Source organism: Pituophis catenifer, unplaced genomic scaffold (genome assembly GCF_029215685.1).
Source record: "Pituophis catenifer annectens isolate HBS135680 unplaced genomic scaffold, rPitCat1.0.hap2 SCAF_18, whole genome shotgun sequence".
NCBI classification, from domain to species: domain Eukaryota; kingdom Metazoa; phylum Chordata; class Lepidosauria; order Squamata; family Colubridae; genus Pituophis; species Pituophis catenifer.
The window spans coordinates 6086543-6105906 of NW_027256898.1; the positions used below are offsets into that span (position 1 = coordinate 6086543).

The 19364-nt window shown below is 44.6% G+C and overlaps 1 protein-coding gene across 1 annotated transcript in view; it reads left to right on the forward strand.

The window, feature by feature from the left end:
- UBE4B (ubiquitination factor E4B) overlaps positions 1–19364 on the forward strand; it is a 57285-nt gene that overhangs the window by 592 nt on the left and 37329 nt on the right. The window contains 6 exon segments of the mRNA XM_070956325.1: positions 11034–11135; positions 11137–11202; positions 11204–11222; positions 14045–14180; positions 15939–16026; positions 18346–18490. Coding sequence (XP_070812426.1) covers positions 11034–11135; positions 11137–11202; positions 11204–11222; positions 14045–14180; positions 15939–16026; positions 18346–18490 — 556 coding nt within the window.

Genomic DNA, 19364 nt, shown 5'->3' on the forward strand with positions numbered 1-19364 from the left:
TGCTCTGGGATAGAAGCTGTTTTTCAGCCTATTTGTCCTTTGTTTTTATTATCCTGTACCGTCTGTCAGATGGTAATAGTTCAAAAAAAAAAAAAGGGTGGCCAGGATGAGATGGATCTTTAAGAATGTTTTGAACTTTCTTAAGGCATGGGAGCTATAAAGCTCTTCCAAAGAAGGGAGAGGGCAAGCAATGATCCAATGTTTGGTTGTGCTGAAGGTGGTTTGCACAGACCTTTTATAGGTACAAGAGTTGGGTAGGGGAAGTGAAGGGTTCTGTACCTTGGGATGAAGTTGGTGGGGTTGTCCTAATTCCTCCTTTTTTTCTATCTGCTCACTAAGAAAATAGAATAGAATAGAATAGAATAGAATAGAATAGAATAGAATAGAATAGAATAGAATAGAATAGAATAGAATAACAAGAATTGGAAGGGACCTTGGAGGTCTTCTAGTCCAACCCCCTGCTTAGGCAGGAAACCCTCCACCACTTCAGACAAATGGTTATAGTCAAGGAAGATTTTAGAATTTATTTCTGGTCAAAAACCAAGTTTGACAGTAACCAGGTTTTTGTTTTTTGTTTTTTAAAAAAGGCGGTATTTTCAGGGGGTTTTGTTGCTATTTTAAAGATGGTGGGTTTTTTTGGAATAGGACAAAAATGTCAGGGAGCTTAGAAAAGGCTCTTGAATTTCCACCCCCCCCCCAAAGGTTTTTGTAAATCTTTGTAACTTTTGAGAGTCCAGGTCTGAGCTGACAGCCAGGAAGGTCGCAGAATGTGTAGTTCCATTAACAGGTCTGCCTATGTGGAAATATTAAATTAACTTTTTTTTTTCAAATGAAGAACTTAAATACTTCCATGTGACAAGGATATTTATTATATGACTAGGAGGTTGTTGGTTATTAAGAGGGTGAGGTGTTCTTGAGAGTATTTCCTGTCTTGAAGGATGTCCTGTATTTTACTCAGGCTTAGTATGTTGTGTTCAGCTTTATAAAATATTTTAAAATGATTGCAACTATGCAGGGAACAGGTGGTATGTTGTAGCACATCGTGTTTTCTCCATTTCTCTTCATTCTAGTCCTAATCTTTTCTTCCCCTATTCTATAATGGAATGTGTATGTTACCAATTAAAACAGATGTTGAAAATCTGATCTATAAAATATTTATATTTATATTTGAGCATTTGTTGCACCTTTTTAATACATTTGTATTTCTGGTTTATGTAGTAGCCTAACAAGACAAGATGAAGAGCATACAAAAATTCTACCTTATCTGTTCTAAGAAGGGGGACTTCCCTCCTATGAATAAACTATCATGTGTAGCTTTCATCTTAATGAGTCTTATACCAGTGCACGGTAAATTCCTAAAACAAAACTAGAATTCACCCTTTCAGAAAGAAAAAGCAGTACTGAAATATTAGGTGAAATCAGAATCAAACAGAGGAATAACGAGTGTGAGTAAATTCTGTGGTTTAGGAAAGCCTTCTCTAACTTTGCTTCCTTTGAGATAAACTGGATTTAAGCTTCCATAATTCCCAGCCAGAAGGTATTTGGGTGGAGAAAGGTGATTTAGGAACTGTGATCAAAGGGTGAAAAATCTTGGATACATAGAAAACATGCTTTACTAGACCAGGTCACTGGCTGCAATCCTTACCTTTGATAGTAGGATTGGCCTATAACCATGAACTATAATGGCTTCCAAGCTATGATATCTAAGCCCAGTTCAAACTATGGTTTGAAGGCAATCCAGTTTAATTACAGATAGTCCTTGACTTAAAACTGTTTAGCGACAAGTTACGACATCACTAAAAAAAAGTGAGTTATGACTGTTTTTCACCCTTACAACCATTACAGCATCATCATGGTCATGTGATCAAAATTCAAAACTCTTGGAAATCGACTCATATTTATGACGGTTGCAGTGTCCCAGCTGATCCCCTTTTGCAACCTTCTGACAAGCAAAGTCAATGGGGGAAGCCAGATTCGCTTAACTGTGTTACTAATTTAACAAGTGCAGCTTAACAACTGTGGCAAGAGAGGCCTTAAAATGGGGCAAAACTCGCTTAACCAATGTCTCACTTAGCCACAGAAGTTTTGGGCTCAATTGTCATAAGTCAAGGACCAACTGTACTAATCCTGGTATGCCCAACCTTTTGGGGGAAACTGTGGATGGAAATTACGAAAAAGTACGGGACTGGGTAGCTGGGAAAAATAGTGTTAGTTTGTGGCATATTTCTATAAACCCTGGTATCCAAACTACTAATCAAGCTGCATTTTGTGAGCACTTTGTGTGTGCGTGCACAAATTAAATGGAACAATTTACAGCATGTTTACCTACATGTTAAGTTGTGTGTGTGCTGATGGTTTATCCTAATTAGCCAAGGAAAAAATCCACTATGCTCAGCTGCAGAAGCAAAAACCTAGGAATATTGAGTGTCCCGCTTTGACAATGGTATCACACTTGGGCTAGGAATGCAGTGATTAATTGGAAGGGTGTCTGTTATTGCTAAGTGATTCTCTCCCACCCAACTACTCCTCTGTAAACTAAGCAGTGAGAAGTCAATGTGGGGGGAATCTGCTCTTGTGGGACAGGAGCCAATCAGAAAGCAATCAGTACAGAGCTGGAAGGGACCTTGGAGGTCTTCTAGTCCAACCCCCTGCTCAGGCAGGAGACCCTATATCATTTCAGACAAGTGATTGTCTAGTTCAGGGGTCGGCAATCTGTGTGGCTCTGGAGCCGCATGTGGCTCTTTCATCCCTCTGCTGCGGCTCCCTGTTGCTGGTCGGCTCCACAATTGATAGGGCTTTCGGTTAGGAGAGGAAAAAGGACACCGTGCTAGGAGGAGAACTCTATGGTGGGGGAACCGGACTTTCGATCGGCTCCAGAATTGAACGGGGGCTTCTGGTTGGGACCTTTGTGGCTCTTTGAGTCTTTAAAGTTGCCGTCCCCTGGTCTATTTTCTTCTTAAAAGCCTCCAGTGATGGAGCCACCCACAACTTCTGAAGGCAAGATCTACTACTGGCTAATTGTCCTCACTGTTAGGAAGTTTCTCCTTAATTCCATGTTGCTTCTCTCCTTGATTAGTTTCCATGTCCAACCTACTTGACCGCTAGTTTAAAAAGGCTACTAAAACCCATCCGCAATTGTTTAGACACAATTGCCAACGTGTACCCATTTATTGGAGACAAGTTGCACATAAATTAGAGATTTGAATTCGTCTTTACACTTATCAGCACTCTAGTTTGGCCTTCTGGCTGGAGATGCAGTGGGGATCCATTCCAAGCGCTCTCAAGGTTGTTTGTTACGCCTCTTGCTTGCAGGAGGAGATATTTTCCCAGTAAGAGTTTTCTTGGGAAGATCCTCCAAAAGTAGGTTAGATCGACCTTTGCTAGGTACCCTTGAAGCATGGATTATTTCTGTGTGGGACACTCTGTGCCCCGATGCAGAAGGTGCTTAAGAATTCTTTTGCTTCCAAATACAAGATTTGGTTATGGAATTACGGATGCCACATAGGGGCGTATTTATCCGAGTGGTGGAATTTCTGCCGAACCGCCTGGAACTACCTCATGAGGTGACTTGAGGGAACCTCCCTGGGGTTGGGTGAGGGAGAAAGACAATGTTCAGGAATATCATAGAGGCGAAAAATAAGTATAAACAAGAAGGGATCTGTGCTGTGTGTTCAACCTGCAAATGATCGGTACTCCTATTGCATATAGAACTGGCCATTTTGTGGTCAGCTTCAAAAGATCACCTTTAGTTTTTTTTTCACCCCCCCCCTCAATATGCTGGATTGTATCGTCTTTCCATTGGGGGAAGATCAGGTTGCAACAAACAGGCATCTTAATGCAAAGTCATTCCACAGCTCCCAAGCCATCAAGATGACGTGGTGGCTGCTGGGATGAAGGTAATAATTTACCAAGCGTTTGCTGTTGCAATAAGAACTTATCAGCTGCACAATGAGGCCCATTGCCAAGGACTTGCTCTCTGCCTGCCGTAGAAGGGTGGGTAGGCAGGCAGGCAGGCAAGGCAACCTTTCCAACAGAGACGCGGAAGAGAAAAAGACGGGTCGCTGGTGCATCCTGATTGGAATTAGAATAGCAGACTGGGGGGGTTTCTAACGCAGGTGAAAGACTTATACCGAATCTCAGGTTGGCCTATTTAAATAAGGCGGCTTGTATTATTTTTTTTGCCCCCCCCCCCCCCCCCCCCCGGGCATGCTTTGTGCTAAACCCTCATGCGTTTTATGCGCAGCCTATTTATGTCTGAATAGGGCCTGCAAGCAAACCACAAGTTTGCTTAATTTCTATCGCTGCCCATCTCAAACTTTTGTGAGCCACCGGAGAAGAGCAAGCTAGATTATTTGCTGGCTAGTTGACTTGCAGCCTCAAAATCTCCACAGTGGGAGAAAGCATCCTGGGGGCGAACAGGAAGCCAAGGGAACAAAGAGCCCTGGGGAGGGATGGAATGAGAAAGGCCCATTGTTATGCCAGCCCTTGAGAAGGGGGAGGGAAACACTTTCTCTGACGGTCCCTTTTGGCCTGGCACTTTCCCTGAGTATATGGGGAAGCTTGGATAGAAAAGCCTGGTTTAACTACATTGTTTGATTTATAATTCTTTCCTGAGTGCAGAGAACTTGAATCTTGAGAAGGGGGTCCTTGGTGCTCTCTGAGCTGGCTTGTTTTCTTGCAGGCGTTTTCATTACCCTAACTAGAGTGCAGATGTTACATAGTTTAGGGCAATGAAATGTCTACAAGAAAAACAAGCCAGCTCAGAGAGCTCCAAGGACCCCCTCATGTCGATCCTAAGCTATAAACTAACTTTCCTTTCCTTTCCTTTCCTTCCTTTCCTTCTTCCTTTCCTTTCCTTTCCTTCCTTCCTTCCCTTTCCCTTCCCTTCCCTTCCCTTCCCTTCCCTTCCCTTCCCTTCCCTTCCCTTTCCCTTCCCTTCCCTATTTCCCTTCCCTTTCCCTTCTTCTTCCTTCCCTTTCCCTTCCCTCCTTCCTTCCCTTTCCCTTCCCTTCCCTTCCCTTCTTTCCCTTCCCTTCCCTCTTCTTCCTTCCCTTTCCCCTTCCCTTCCCTTCCCTTCCCTTCCCTTTCCCTTCCCTTCCCTTCTATCTCCCTTCCCTTCCCTCTTCTTCCTTTCCTTTCCTTTCCTCTTCCTTTCCCTTTCCTTTCCTTTCCTTTCCTTTTCCTTTCCTTTCCTTTCCTTTCCTTTCCTTTCCTTTCCTTTCCTTTTCCTTTCCTTTCCTTTCCTTCTATCTCCCTTCCCTTCCCCTCTTCTTCCTTCCCTTCCCCCTCCCTTCCCTTCCCTTCCCTTCCCTTCCCTTCTATCTCCCTTCCCTTCCCTCTTCTTCCTTCCCTTCCCCTCCCTTCCCTTCCCTTCCCTTCCCTTCCCTTCCCTTCCCTTCCCTTCCCTTCCCTTCTATCTCCCTTCCCTTCCCTCTTCTTCCTTTCCTTTCCTTTCCTTTCCTTTCCTTTCCTTTCCTTTCCTTTCCTTTTCCTTTCCTTTCCTTTCCTTTCCTTTCCTTTCCTTTCCTTTCCTTTCCTTTCCTTTCCTTTCCTTTCCTTTCCTTTCCTTTCCTTCCTTCCCTTCCCTTCCCTTCCCTTCCTTCCCTTCCCTTCCCTCCCTTCCCTTCCCTTCCCTTCCCTTCTATCTCCCTTCCTCCCTTCCCTTCCCTTCCCTTCCCTTCCCTTCCCTTCCCTTCTATCTCCCTTCCTCCCTTCCTCCCTTCCTTCCTTCCTTCCTTCCTTCCTGCACTGATCATGTTACCTAGTTAGGGTCATGAAAAAAAAAAAGCAAGCTCAGAGAGCACCAAGGACTCCTCATGTCAACCCTGAGCTACAAATATTCTCCTTTATTGGAACTTGAATCTTATTTTTTGACCTGACTTGGAGGTTTGGCGATTTCAGTATTCCGATCTTTTCTTTTAATGGGAAACTGGATCAAACCAGTCCTGCTTTCTCAGTTTCAGAGTACCTGAAACTTCACAAGGGGGTGGAGCCTTGTTGTTCCCGTCTATCCGTCTATCTTGGCAAATGTGCATAATGTCTATTGTGAATACAACAATATCTGTCATACCTTTCCCCTCTCTCTTCCATTCTTTCCTGCTGTCTGCGTAATGCCTTTTTGAGTGACCAGTCTAGGGTTTTTATTATAAGGTCAATCACCCTGGGAGCCTTTCAGGCGAGAAAGAGAGGATATGCTTTAAATGATAAATAAGAGTGGCTAATTTAAGTTGAGGGGGACACAGGTGGCTCAGTGGCTAAGACGCTGAGCATGTCGATTGAAAGATCGGCAGTTCAGCGGTTCGAATCCCGAGCGGCCGCGTATAAGCTCCCTGACTTGTCCCAGCTTCTGCCAACCTAGCAGTTCGAAAGCACGTAAAAAAAAATGCAAGTAGAAAAAATAGGGACCACCTTTGGTGGGCAGGTAACAGCGTTCTGTGGCACCTTTGGCGTTGAGTCATGCCGGCCACATGACCACGGAGACGTCTTCGGACAGCGCTGGCTCTTCGGCTTTGAAACGGAGATGAGCACCGTCCCCTAGAGTCAGGAACGACTAGCACATATGTGCGAGGGGAACCTTTACTTTTATCTTTTTAATTTAAGTTGATTGGGTAAAAAGACTAAGCTGTGGGTTAGTCATTTCAGTTATGATGCCTCTGCTTGTAGGTGGAATAATATCACCTTTTCCAGCCATGACTGGACAGCTCTCATCTCATTACTTCCTGTGGATAAGCCCTGAGCGCTTCCCGCCCATCTTTATATTGTGTTACCAAATGTTTCTACATCTCCCAATGGTCCCAGAAGAGGAGTTGTGGCATGGAAAAACGGAAGTCATTGAACAAAGGTCAAATAAACCTTTTAGGCGGAAGTGGTTCAGAATTAGGGTTAGATGAAGTTTGGGGGTAGTAGCGTACAGTTTCTGATGGGAGCGTTCCCTAACAGTGCCAGTTTAAAAAAAAAAAATTAAATTTCAAGTAGCTCATTCAGAGCCCTACTTCAAGCCAGTTTTAGGTTTAATCTTTGGCAATCTCTTGAAAGGAGCCCTGATCTGAATTTTAATCCTGGAGAGCTATTGATTGATTGATTGATTGATTGATTGATTGGTTCGATTTATATGCCGCCCTTTTCCGGAGACTCAGGGCGGCTTACAATGCGTTAAGCAATAGCCTTCATGCTTTTTGTATATACCTGCTTAGTAGGGCTTTCGCCCCCCTAAGCGGTGTTCTTTTTTATCCAAAGTCAGCTTATTGCCCCCACAATCCGGGGTCCTCATTTTACCTGCCTCGGAAGGATGGTAGGCTGAGTCAACCTAGAGCCTGGTGAGATTTGAACTTGCAGTAATTGCAGGCAGCTGGTGTTACTTAACAGCGCTTTAGTCTGCTGCACTACCAAGGCTCTTACTCCTCATATTGAAGCAATGCCCCCTCGTTGCCGTCTCTTGAGCTTTATGGTTGACTCCTACTTTGTATCTCGACACCTGATCGTTCCAAATTGAGCTGGAGAAACACTGACCGAAAGTTCTCAAGAACGTTTGTTGAGTTCTGGGCAACTCCCAGATGTAGGGACTTCCATAACTCGCCAGCATGGCCAGCATTGAGCCTACTCAATAGGAGTGGGGTAGTTGAAGGCCTTACACCCAGACCGTACAAAGATTAGGAATCATCGGATTAGCCAGTCCCGTGATTTGGCCAAGGATAAGTCCGTTTTTAACATTTTTAAAATGTTCCTTTTTAACGTATTTTTCTGGCCAAGAAATATCCAGCCTGAAGGGCAGCAGACTTTATTCAAGACAGGCAGGAAAATAATAATTTCAGCCTACTTTCTATGAGTTGAGTCAGCTTTCAGTGACATTCTTGATAAAAACAAACTACCTTGACCTAAATTTTGGTCAGTGGCCGCATCTTTTTATTGTGGTACTTTTCTGTGCTTCCTGTAACGGGCTTATAACCCTCTTGCTCTGTGAGTCATCCAAAGTTGTGTCATCTTCCTGTAGACAAAACACTACAAGTCTATAAGGTAAAGGTAAAGATTCCCCTCGCACATATGTGCTAGTCGTTCCTGACTCTAGGGGGGCGGTGCTCATCTCCGTTTCAAAGCTAAAGAGCCAGCGCTGACCAAAGACGTCTCCGTGGTCATGTGGCTGGCATGACTCAACGCCAAAAGGTGCACGGAAACACTGTTCCCTTCCCACCAAAGGTGGTCCCTATTTTTCTACTTGCATTTTTTACGTGCTTTCGAACTGCTAGGTTGGCAGAAGCTGGGACAAGTCACGGGAGCTCACCCCATTATGCGGCATTCGGGATTCAAACCGCTGAACTGTCGACCTTTCGATCGACAAGCTCAGTATCTTAGCCATTGAGCCACCGCGTCCCTAGCCACAAGTCCATAACTTCGTGTTAAATGTTGCCACCATCACAGAGCATCCTATCAATTATTCCAGAAATAATGAAATTTTCATACGGGCAGTCTTTGATTTAGGACCACAATTGAGCTCAAAATTTCTGTTGGTAAGCGAGACAGTTGTTAAGTGAATTTTGCCCCATTTTATGACCTTTCTAGCCATAGGTGTTAAGGGAATCACGACAATTGTTAAATTAGTAACAGCTGTTAAGTGAAGCTGGGTCCCCCTACTGACTTTGGTTGCCAGAAGGTCAAAGAGGATCAAATGACTCCCCGGGACACTCTGACCGTCATAAATATCTCTCAGTTGCCAAGCGCCTGGATTTTGCTCACCTGACCTTGGGGGATGCTGCAATAGTTGTGAGAGTGAAAAATGATCCTAGGTCACTTTTTCAGTGCCGTCGTACCTTCGAACCGTCACTAAGCAAATGGTTGTAAGTGTATAATGAGTGAGCCTCTTGAGTTCTGCTCCCTTCAACCTGGATAGGTGGACTTGTGAAATTTACGTATTACAGAACGGAAACAACACATCTTTCATTATGAAAGATTTGAAAACCTTTCGCCCACTCGGATAATGTGGGCAAAGAGGGATTTTAAGAAAGGAGCTTGTGAAAAGCTACCTTCCTTTTTGCCCCTGACAGAGGAACTACTGAGTCTGTCATCTGCACCCCCATAACTGTCTGGTTTGGTTCTGCAACCCAACAAGACAGGCAGAGACTTCAGAGGATCATTAGAACTGCAGAAAAAAACAATGGCTACCAACCTGCCTTCCATGGAGGACCTGTATGCTGCACGAGTCAAAAAGAGGGCTGGGAAAATATTTACAGACCCCTCGCATCCTGGACATCAACTGTTTCATCTCCTACCCTCAAAACGACCGCTATAGAGCACTGCACACCAGAACAACTAGACACAAGGACAGTTTTTTTCCCCGAACGCCATCACTCTGCTAAACAAATAATTCCCTCAACACTGTCAAAATATTCACTAAGTCTGCATTACTATTACTATTAGTCTTCTCATCATTCCTCTCAACCATCTCCTCTCACAACTGTAACTTATTGCTGTATCCTTACGATTTATATTGGTTCCTAGTATGATTCGATTGCTTATTTGTACCCTATGACTATCATTAAGTGTTGTCCCTTATGATTCTTGACGAACGTATCTTGTCTTTTTTATGTACACACAGAGCATTTGCACCAAAGACAAATTCCTTGTGTGTCCAATCACACTTGGTCAATAAAGAATTCTTCCTTCCTTCCTTCCTTCCTTCCTTCCTTCCTTCCTTCCTTCCTCTCCTATCATCCATCCATCCATCTATCTCATCCATCCATCCATCCATCCATCCATCCATCCATCCATCCATCCATCTATCTATCTATCTATCTATCTATCTATCTATCTATCTATCTATCTATCTATCTATCTATCATCTGTTTCCTAGTATGATTTGATTGCTTATTTGTACCCTATGACTATCATTAAGTGTTGTCCCTTATGATTCTTGACGAACGTATCTTGTCTTTTTATGTACACCGAGAGCTTATGCACCAAAGACAAATTCCTTGTGTGTCCAATCACACTTGGCCAATAAAGAATTCTAAGTCTAAATACTAAATACAAGGATGGGAGAGAGTCTTTCTCTCCCCAGGTTCAAAAGATGAAAAAGCAGGATGGGTTGGACTTGTTGCGTAAGGCTTTAGGGGAGACCTTGCTTGGTTTCTAATAATAGAGCTTCCTCTGAGCAGAGGCATGGACACCGCAACGTGTTTTCCTCATGTGCTGTATCCATTTCCGGGAAAATGTTGTTTGTGATTCTCTCGGGGAAGGGGGACGGGGGGTGGTGCGTGGTTAAGAATTTGGAATTTTGGAATGAAAGTGGCTCTTTGCCAATGACAAAGCCCGTCACTGGGGCAGATGAATGTATGGTTTGAAATGGGTCGAAGCTGTTTGGAAGGGTGTTGAATGGCTTCCTGAAATTTGGAATTCTTATTAAACGTTCTGCCTTTGACCTTCTACCCAGGTCGTCAGGTCTGTTTTTGAAAGCCAAGGCAGACATTGTCCAAGACCTTCTGGAACTCTGAAGGTCTGAAATCCAGTAGCATTAGCAATTGCACTTAGACTTATATACCGCTTCACAGTGCTTTTACAGACCTCTCTAAGCGGTTTACAGAGTCAGCCTCTTGGCCTCCAACAATCTGGGTCATCATTTTACCCCACCTCGGAAGGATGGGAGGCCTGAGTCAACCTTGAGCCAGTTGGTCAGGATCGAACTGCTGGCAGTGGGCAGTTAGCCTGCAATACTGCATTCTAACCACTGGGAAGGAAGGGGGTGGGGAGGGAGGAAGGAAGGAAGATAGCAATAGCACTTAGACTTATATACCGCTTCACAGTCCTTTACAGCCCTCTCTAAGTGGTTTACAGAGTCAGCCTCTTGGCCCCAAACAATCTGGGGCCTCATTTGACCCACCTCGGAAAGATGGAAGGCTGAGTCAACCTTGAGCCTGCTGAGATTCGATCTGCCAAAATTGCAGGCAGCCGGCAGTCAGCAGAAGTAGCCTGCAGTACCGCACTCTGACCACTGCGCCAATCGCGGCTCTTCGTAACTCACGGTGTTCCTGGTTTTTATGCAGATCCGTCGGAGGCGCCTTGCCCGGCTTGCTGGCGGACCCTCTTCCCAGCCCACTACCCCACTTACGTCTCCGCAAAGGGAGAACCCCCCGGGGCAGCCGGTCCCCAGGGTCGTCTTCAGGGGCACCCCACAATCTTGGACTCAATGTTCACAGTATGACCCCTGCTACCCTCTCCAATCGGTGCGTCAGGTAAGGCCACTGCCAGCTTGATGCCAATTCTTCAGGATAGATTGGAGGTGAGAAAAACGGTGCCGGCTTTCCTTTTTTTCGTGGGGTTCTCGAGAAATCTTGGCTTTTCTGCAGGGCCAACATGGGACGTGTGAATTAGGGTTTAACAGAGCTGTAAGGAAGCTGCCGGGCTTCCTTGTCATTTCGTGGAAGGCGAGCAAGAAAGTTGAAAGAAATTAAATTAAATGCTGGGTTTGAGCATTGCGCTCCGCCATCGGCCAGATTTTTACAGCCTATCATGGCTTGTTTCAACGCTAAACTGAAACCATACAAGCCATCTTCGAAGCAATGCGGGAAGCCAGGCAGCTCCTGTCTGAATATGAGAGTGGGGTAACCTGGCTAGTTTTGACAACTACAGTCTCTCCCATAGAGATTGCTGTAGCCCTGCAGAACAGCTGGCCTTGAAGGTGAAGGAACTGGCTGCTTAGCCAAGCAAGCCAAACCGTCATGCAGCTGCCTCCTCATTCCCTCCCTCCCTCCCTCCCTCTTGCTGTCTGCTTAAGCAGCCATTCAGCAGATTGACCTTGTCATTGAGAGGTGATATAACAATCGAGGTTTCTCCATGCGCAGCCTCTCCCTTGCTTTGGCCTCAAATCGGATTGACCCACTTGGAATATCAGGTTCATGTTTACCGAGAGGAGAGGAACATGTTTAGAAAGAGTTGGGGGATAATTACTCTTAGGACAAATTACTGAGTGTGTAATTTGTGTATATGTGTGTGTGTGAGAGAGAGAATGCCACACACGACACATACATACATATTGTTCATTCCAGAGCTAAAACATTTTAAGTGCTTGATTAATTGGGATGTGACACTGAATTAGAAAGAAGGTTCCTTTCTTTCCTTTTATCTTATTAACACTCTTAAATGTGCTGCCTGGCCTGTTAAAAGCCAAGTTGTTCCCACAGGGTTTAAAAATAGTCTTGATGGCACACTAAACTATAATTTTAAAAAAAAATTATTTACAAAGGCTTTGATGCCACTTCAGTCACTGAGATTCTAAGCAGCTCGCAGGAAAGAGAAGACAATTAGTATTTAAGGTTTCGTTTGACACCTTGGCCGTCCTACAGTTCCCAATGTTGTCAAAATAGCCAAACTGACGGGGGATGATGTATAGCAGAGTGATTACAATTGAGGGGGACGCTGTATTGGGATGGTTGGTTGACCTACAGAAAACCCTTGCCTTATGTGAGAAGAACAGATAGGATTTTTTTTAAAAAAAATACTGTGTTTCCCTGAAAATAAGACCTTATATTCATTTTTGCTCCAAAAGACTCATTAGGGTTTATTTTCTGGTTAGGTCTTATTTTCGGGAAAACACAGTGCTAAATGCGCTCATATGGCTGACAATCTTAACTAGGGCTTATTTTGGGAGGTAGGGCTTATATTACGAGCATCCTAAAAATCATGCTAGGGCTTATTTTCCAGTTGGGTCTTATTTTCGGGGAAACACGGTACATGCTGGCATTCCATTTGAACTTGGATTTCTGGTTTCTTTACGCTTTAAACTTAAATGTTTGCACCAGCATCATTGGAATTGGCTGGAGGAGTAAAAAATGGAAAATGGGGGAGGTATAGTGGAGAATATAAATCTCCACTAAATCTAAATTTTCCTTGAATTTCTAGTCGTGCTTCTCTATCTTGGTAAGTTTCAGAAGAAGGGATGCTCAGAATTCTCAGCAACGGCCTTGCCGGCTAGGGAATTCTGGGTAGTAAAGGCCACACATCAGAAAGTTTGCAAGGTTGGGAAACACCGAGTAGCTTCCGCTTCCGCTTTGCTGACTTCCTGTTCTGAGCCATATATCGCCGTCCGCTCGATGAAGGCAAGGTGCACTAATGAGAGAAAAGTCCTCGATTTACAACAGTTCCTTTAGTGATCATTCAAAGTTACAACATCGTTGAAAAAAAGCGGCTTATGACCATTTCTCACACTTACAACATGGTCATGTGATTTAAGTTCGGATGCTTGGCAACAGGCTCCCCTTTATGACGGTTGCAGTGTCCCGGGTCACGTGATCGATCCCCTTTTTGCAACCTCCTGACAAGCAAAGTCAGTGAGAGATGCTGCAACGGTCGTAAGTGTAAAAAAATATCCGAGTCCCTTTTTTCGGTGCCGTTGTAACTGTTAAGGATATTATTGAGTTACGCCCCGAAGTTGTGGTTTATAAAGCAGAGTACCGTTACGAGTTTTATGCACGGAAACGGTTTTGAGAGTAATTGTGAATAATATACAGACAAACTGGGTTTTATAGTATTTTGCTTTTAGGGAAAAGCAAAATTATAGTCCTTTAACAATCCAAGTCTTAGCCATATAAAGTGCAATATAAGATCAATCCAGGTATATAAAATCTTCTTACCAGTTTGTAGAAAAATACAAGGAACAATCAGGAACAATATAAAAACAGTTCAATAAATAAATAAATTCCGGGAGGCCGATCCACCCGCCAATCAGCTTTTTTCTTATTTTCCTCCCCAAAAACTAAGGTACCTCTTATACTCCGAAAAATACAGTAAATCCTTCCATTCCCTACCATCATCCCATCAGAGCTGAAGAAGCTTCTTGGATGAGAAGCGAAACGCATTCAAAAGACCCCAAAAAAACCCAACCCAAGGAAGTCCAGTTGCCTCCTGAAAAAGCACCTGGACGACCGAGAATCTCTACAGACTTTTAGGGAACAGATTATCGTCTAAATGTGTTTTTCCCTTCCAGCTTCAGGCTTGTGCATGTGAGCACACTGGGAGTGGAATTGACTAACATTCCTTCCTGTCCTCTTTCCCGAAGGTGTTGCCCATCGCAGTCAGAGCAGCGAAGGTGTGAGTTCGCTCAGCAGCTCGCCCTCCAACAGCCTCGAAACGCAGTCCCAGTCCCTTTCCCGGTCCCAGAGCATGGATATCGATAGCGTCTCCTGCGAGAAAAGGTACGGGGGGTGGGGGTGGGGGCCCTCATCCGGTCCCTGGCTCAGGATAGCCTTGGATAGACGTTCCCCGAAAGATGCTTAGCGTAACCTCTTGGGATTTTACCCAGCGTCTCTTTATCTGATGTGGACAGTTGTAGGAGGATCTTATTTTATTCAGTTGATATGGACCCATCTCACTCTGGAAAGCGGCCCTGCGATTGGAGCTTTGGAGCTCATTTCCCACCATAGCTAGCATGCCTGTGGCAAACGATAACAATAGCACTTAAACTTATATTGCTGCTTCACAGTGGTTTACAATTCTCTCTAAGCCGATTGGCCTCAACAATCTGGGTCCTCATTTTTCCTGACCCTCGGGAGGATGGGAGGCTGAGTCGACCTTGAGCTGGTCAAGATCGAACTGCTGGCAGTGGGCAGAGTTAGCCTGCAATACTGCATTCTAACCACTTCTATCTATCTATCTATCTATCTATCTATCTATCTATCTATCATCTATCTATCTATCTATCTATCTATCTATCTATCTATCTATCTATCTATCATCTATCTCTGTCTTCTATCTATCTCTGTCATCTATCTATCTATCTATCTATCTATCTATCTATCTATCTATCTCTGTCGTCTTCTATCTATCTATCCTATCTAATCTATCTAATCTGTCTATCTGTCTATCTGTCTATCATCTATCTCTGTCTTCTACTATCTATCTCTGTCTTCTATCTATCTCTGTCTTCTACTATCTAATCTAATCTAATCTAATCTAATCTAATCTAATCTAATCTAATCTAATCTAATCTAATCTAATCTATCTATCTATACATACTGCTCCATAGTGCTTTACAGCACTCTCTGAGAGGTTTACAGAGTCAGCCTGTGGCCCCCAACAATCTGGGTTCTCATTTTACCGACCTCGGCAGGATGGAAGGCCGAGTCAACCTTGAGCTAGTCAGGATCGAACTCCTGTCTCTGTGGGCAGAGCTAGCCTGCGATACCGCCTTCTAACCCTTGCGCCACAAACCCCCCCCCCCATCCGATGGGTAACGCAGCCCAGATCGCCGGCTCTCTTCCCTCGATGGAGGTTACCAGCCTCCCTACCGCAATTCAGATTCTCCATGGTAAGCCTTAAAATGATTGAGAAAAAAAAAAGGAAGTCTGGACTCCCAAATCCAGACAGTAAACAAATATCTCAGGAAGAGGAAAATACATGTGGAAGAAATTAAAAAAAAACTAAGGAATAGCTCTTTTTTTAATTTTTTAATTTTTTTTTTTTTTTGCAACCCTTAAGGTTCTCCCTTGTAGGTTTTCCTCTCTGTCTTCCGAAAAGCTAGAACGAGTCCCAATTTTGTGTACGGATAAGCTGAATTTATAAACCCAGCCAGAGCTTAGAATAATGGCTTTAAGGGGGGGGAAGGCAGAATCAAAATGTTGTTTCTCCCCACACGTGGGCTGACTTCTGCTTGGCAGCCCCTGCGTAGACACCCCCACAAAATGCAAGCTGTGGGAGGGGGGTGAGAAACGAAGTGCGCTGGATCTGTCCTCCATGAGTCACGTTGGCTTGTTCCGAAGCAAGCGGCGTCTGGGCAGTTGGTTATCCATCAGTTATAGCCAACGGCACAATTGTGGTGTTTTTGTGTGTGTGTGTGTGCATTGGGTTGTTTTTCCCTTCAAGCCCTCCTGTGCTGAGAGCTTCTGCTTTGAGCAACTGCTTTGAGCGGTCTGTAGGCTCGGAGGGTCTGAAGGCTTCCTCTGCTCCCTTTCCAGCTTGTCCCAGGTCGATGTGGATTCAGGGATCGAAAACATGGAAGTGGATGAGAGCGACCGGAGGGAGAAACGGAGCCTCTCGGATAAGGTGAGGGGGTTTTTTTTCCCACACTGGGCTTGTGGGGAAACGGAGAGGCCCTTAACCTGTCTATTCTGGAACAGCTCCTGCTTCGCATGTCGGGATAGGCAGAATGGGGAATGTGCTATCAATAAAGGAGAATATTTGTAGCTCACGGTTGACATGAGGGGTCCTTGGTGCTCTGTGAACTTGCTTGTTTTCTTGGAAACGTTTTATTACCCAACTAGGTAACACCATTAGTGCAAAACTCACTTAACCAATGATTTCACTTAGCAACATATTTTTTTTTTAAAAAAATTGATTTATATGCCTCCCTTCTCCGGAGACTCAGGGCGGCTTACAATGCCTTAAGCAATAGCCTTCATACTTTTGTATATTTTTATACAAAGTCAGCTTATTGCCCCCACAAGCTGGGTCCTTATTTTACCTACCTTAGAAAGGATGGAAGGCTGAGTCAACCTTGAGCCTGGGGAGATTTGAACTTGCAGTAATTGCAGGCAGCTGGTGTTAATAACAGTGCTTTAGTCTGCTGCCCTACCAGGGCTCCATTGTAGAAAAAGTCAGCCTAGCAAAACCCCAGCTGGGAGGTGTTTTCTTCGATTTCAGCATTTGTGACTCGGGAGCTGCCTCACTTTTTGCCCCATTCTAAATCGTTGCCTGTTCATTGTATTCGCTTTTGGCTGCGGTAGGGAGCCATGTTGGCTGGGGGAATTCTGGGAGTTGAAGTTCGCCCGTCTTTAAAAGTTGCCAAGATTGAGAAACAGTTGAGTTTAGCCTCCTCTATGCCAAACTGTCATCTGTGTATGTGTATGCGTACACACACAAACACCACAACACCAGACTTTATAGTAGCCACATCACAACATGCCTTCCTGCTGGACAGGGCAAATATAATTTTAATTCTGAGTTTGCAATTCCCCAGTGCGAGTTAAGAGACAACCCACCCCTCACCTCCCTTTCCTGTGCTCAGACACGCACTGAACGTGGGCTATAAAAGCAGAGGTGGGGGCAATAAACTGACTTTGTATAAATATACAAAAGAATGAAGGCTATTGCTTAGCACATTGTAAGCCGCCCTGAGTCTCCGGAGAAGGGCGGCATATAAGTCAAATTTTTTTTTAAAAAAAGAGGTGGATTTCAGCAACTTCTGACCAGTTCTGGAGAACCGGTAGCGGAGATTTTGTACTGTGTTTCCCCGAAAATAAGACCCTGTCTTACATTTCTTTTGAACCCTGAAATAAGCGCTTGGCCTTATTTTCAGGGAGGTCTCATTATTTTGGGGCACATGGAGCAAGATGGGGCTCCTCTTGCCATCTTACCTGATTTCTAGGTCTGCGTTTATACATTTTCGGGGAGGGCTTGTTTTAGCGCATGCACTCAAAAGCCTGATTGGGTTTATTATCAGGGGATATCTTATTTTTGGGGAAACAGGGTAGTTCGGAGAACCGGTAAATACCACCTCTGACTGGCCCCATCCCCATCTATTCTCTGCCTCCCGAGTCCCAGCTGATCGTGAGGAAATGGGGATTTTGCAGGAACCTTCCCCTGGAGTGGCGTGGGAATGGAGTTTTTACAGTATCCTTCCCTGTCATGCCCACCAAGCCATGCCACACCCACCAAGCCACGCCCACAGAACTGGTAGTAAAAAGTTTTGAATCCCACCATTGGGTAAAAGGAATTAAAAAGGCATTTATCCGTTGTTATTTAAATAGAATAGGTAGAATAGATTAGAATTCTTTATTGGCCAAGCGTGATTGGACACACAAGGAATTTGTCTTTGGTGCATACACTCTCAGAGTACATAAAAGAAAAGATACATTCATCAAGAATCATAAGGTACAACACTTAATGATAGTCATAGGGTACAAATAAGCAATCAAATCATATTAGGAAACAATATCAATATAAATCTTAAGGATACCAGCAACAAGGTTACAGCCATACAGTCATAAGTGGGAGGAGATGGGTGATGGGAATGATGAGAAGCTTAATGTTGTGCAGACTTAGTGAATAGTTTGACAGTGTTGAGGGAATTGTTTGTTTAGCAGAGTGATGGCGTTTGGGGAAAAAACTGTCCTTGTGTCTAGTTGTTCTGGTGTGCAGTGCTCTTTAGCGTCGCCTCGAGGTCAGGAGTCGAAACAGTTCATGTCCAGGACGCGAGGGGTCTGCAAACATCCTCACACCCACCCCTTGACAAGTGCAGTATACAGGTATACAGGTCCTCAATTATTCACGTCAGCTTTTCATGGCTTTGCTAAATGTCCCTGCGTCCTTGAAACATAAATTGCAAAATTAACCCTGAGTATTTTTCTGCTGTTCCCCTTGCAGGAGCCTCCCTCAGGATTGGAAATCTCGGAGGAACAAGCCTTACAGCTGGTTTGTAAGATTTTCCGGGTCTCTTGGAAAGACCGCGATAGAGACGTCATCTTCCTGACTTCCCTTTCGGAACAGTTCAAGCAGAACCCTAAAGACGGTAAGGAAAAACCTCCCTTTTTTTCACTGGATGTGTTTAAAAAAAAAAAAAAAGCAGAATTTGCTTACCAAAGCCAACTGTATTAAATTAAGCCCCTTTTAGATCAGGCTTGGAGGTGTCAAAATTCAAGGGGGGCTCCCTCTCTCACAACATTATTATTATTATTTATTACATTTCTATACCGCCCTTCTCCCGAAGGACTCAGGGTGGTGTACAGCCATGGTAAAATAATACGAACGCAAAAATTAAAAACAATTTAAAATAATTTAAAGCATTAGCCGTATTTAAAACCCCTAGCCAAAACCCCTTTAAAACCATTAAAACCCACTTAAGTTAATTCATTCGGTCAGTAGTAGGAAGCCTTAGCTGGAGGATTCTGAGAGTTGGAAGCCCACCCATCTTAAAGATGCGAGGGTGAAAACATGGTACTAGAGCAGGGGGTGTCAAACTCGATTTCATTGAGGGCCGCATCAGGATTGTGTTTGACCTCGGGGCGGGGGGGGGGGGCTGGGTGGGTAGGGCCAGGATGGGTGTGGCCAGCTTGTGTCGGGGGCGCCTGTGGCCCGAGTGCTCCCGAGCTCCGTTTTTGACCGGGATGGCGTCCTGCAACCCTCTGCCAGTGAAAACGGAGCTCGGGAGGGCCACATGTGGCGCTCCTGAGCTCTGTTTTCGCTGGCAGAGGGACCGCGGGCCGGTCCTTCGCTGTTTCGAGGGTGGCTCCACGGGCCAGATCTCAGCACCTTGCAGGCCTCTTGAGTTTGACACGCCTGTACTAGAGGCTTTGTTTTTGTCGAAACAACGGGGAGACTGTTGTGGCCTGCCATCGGTCAGCAGAGCTAGTGGCAGACTCGGACAGTGAGGAGGTTGGGGAGAA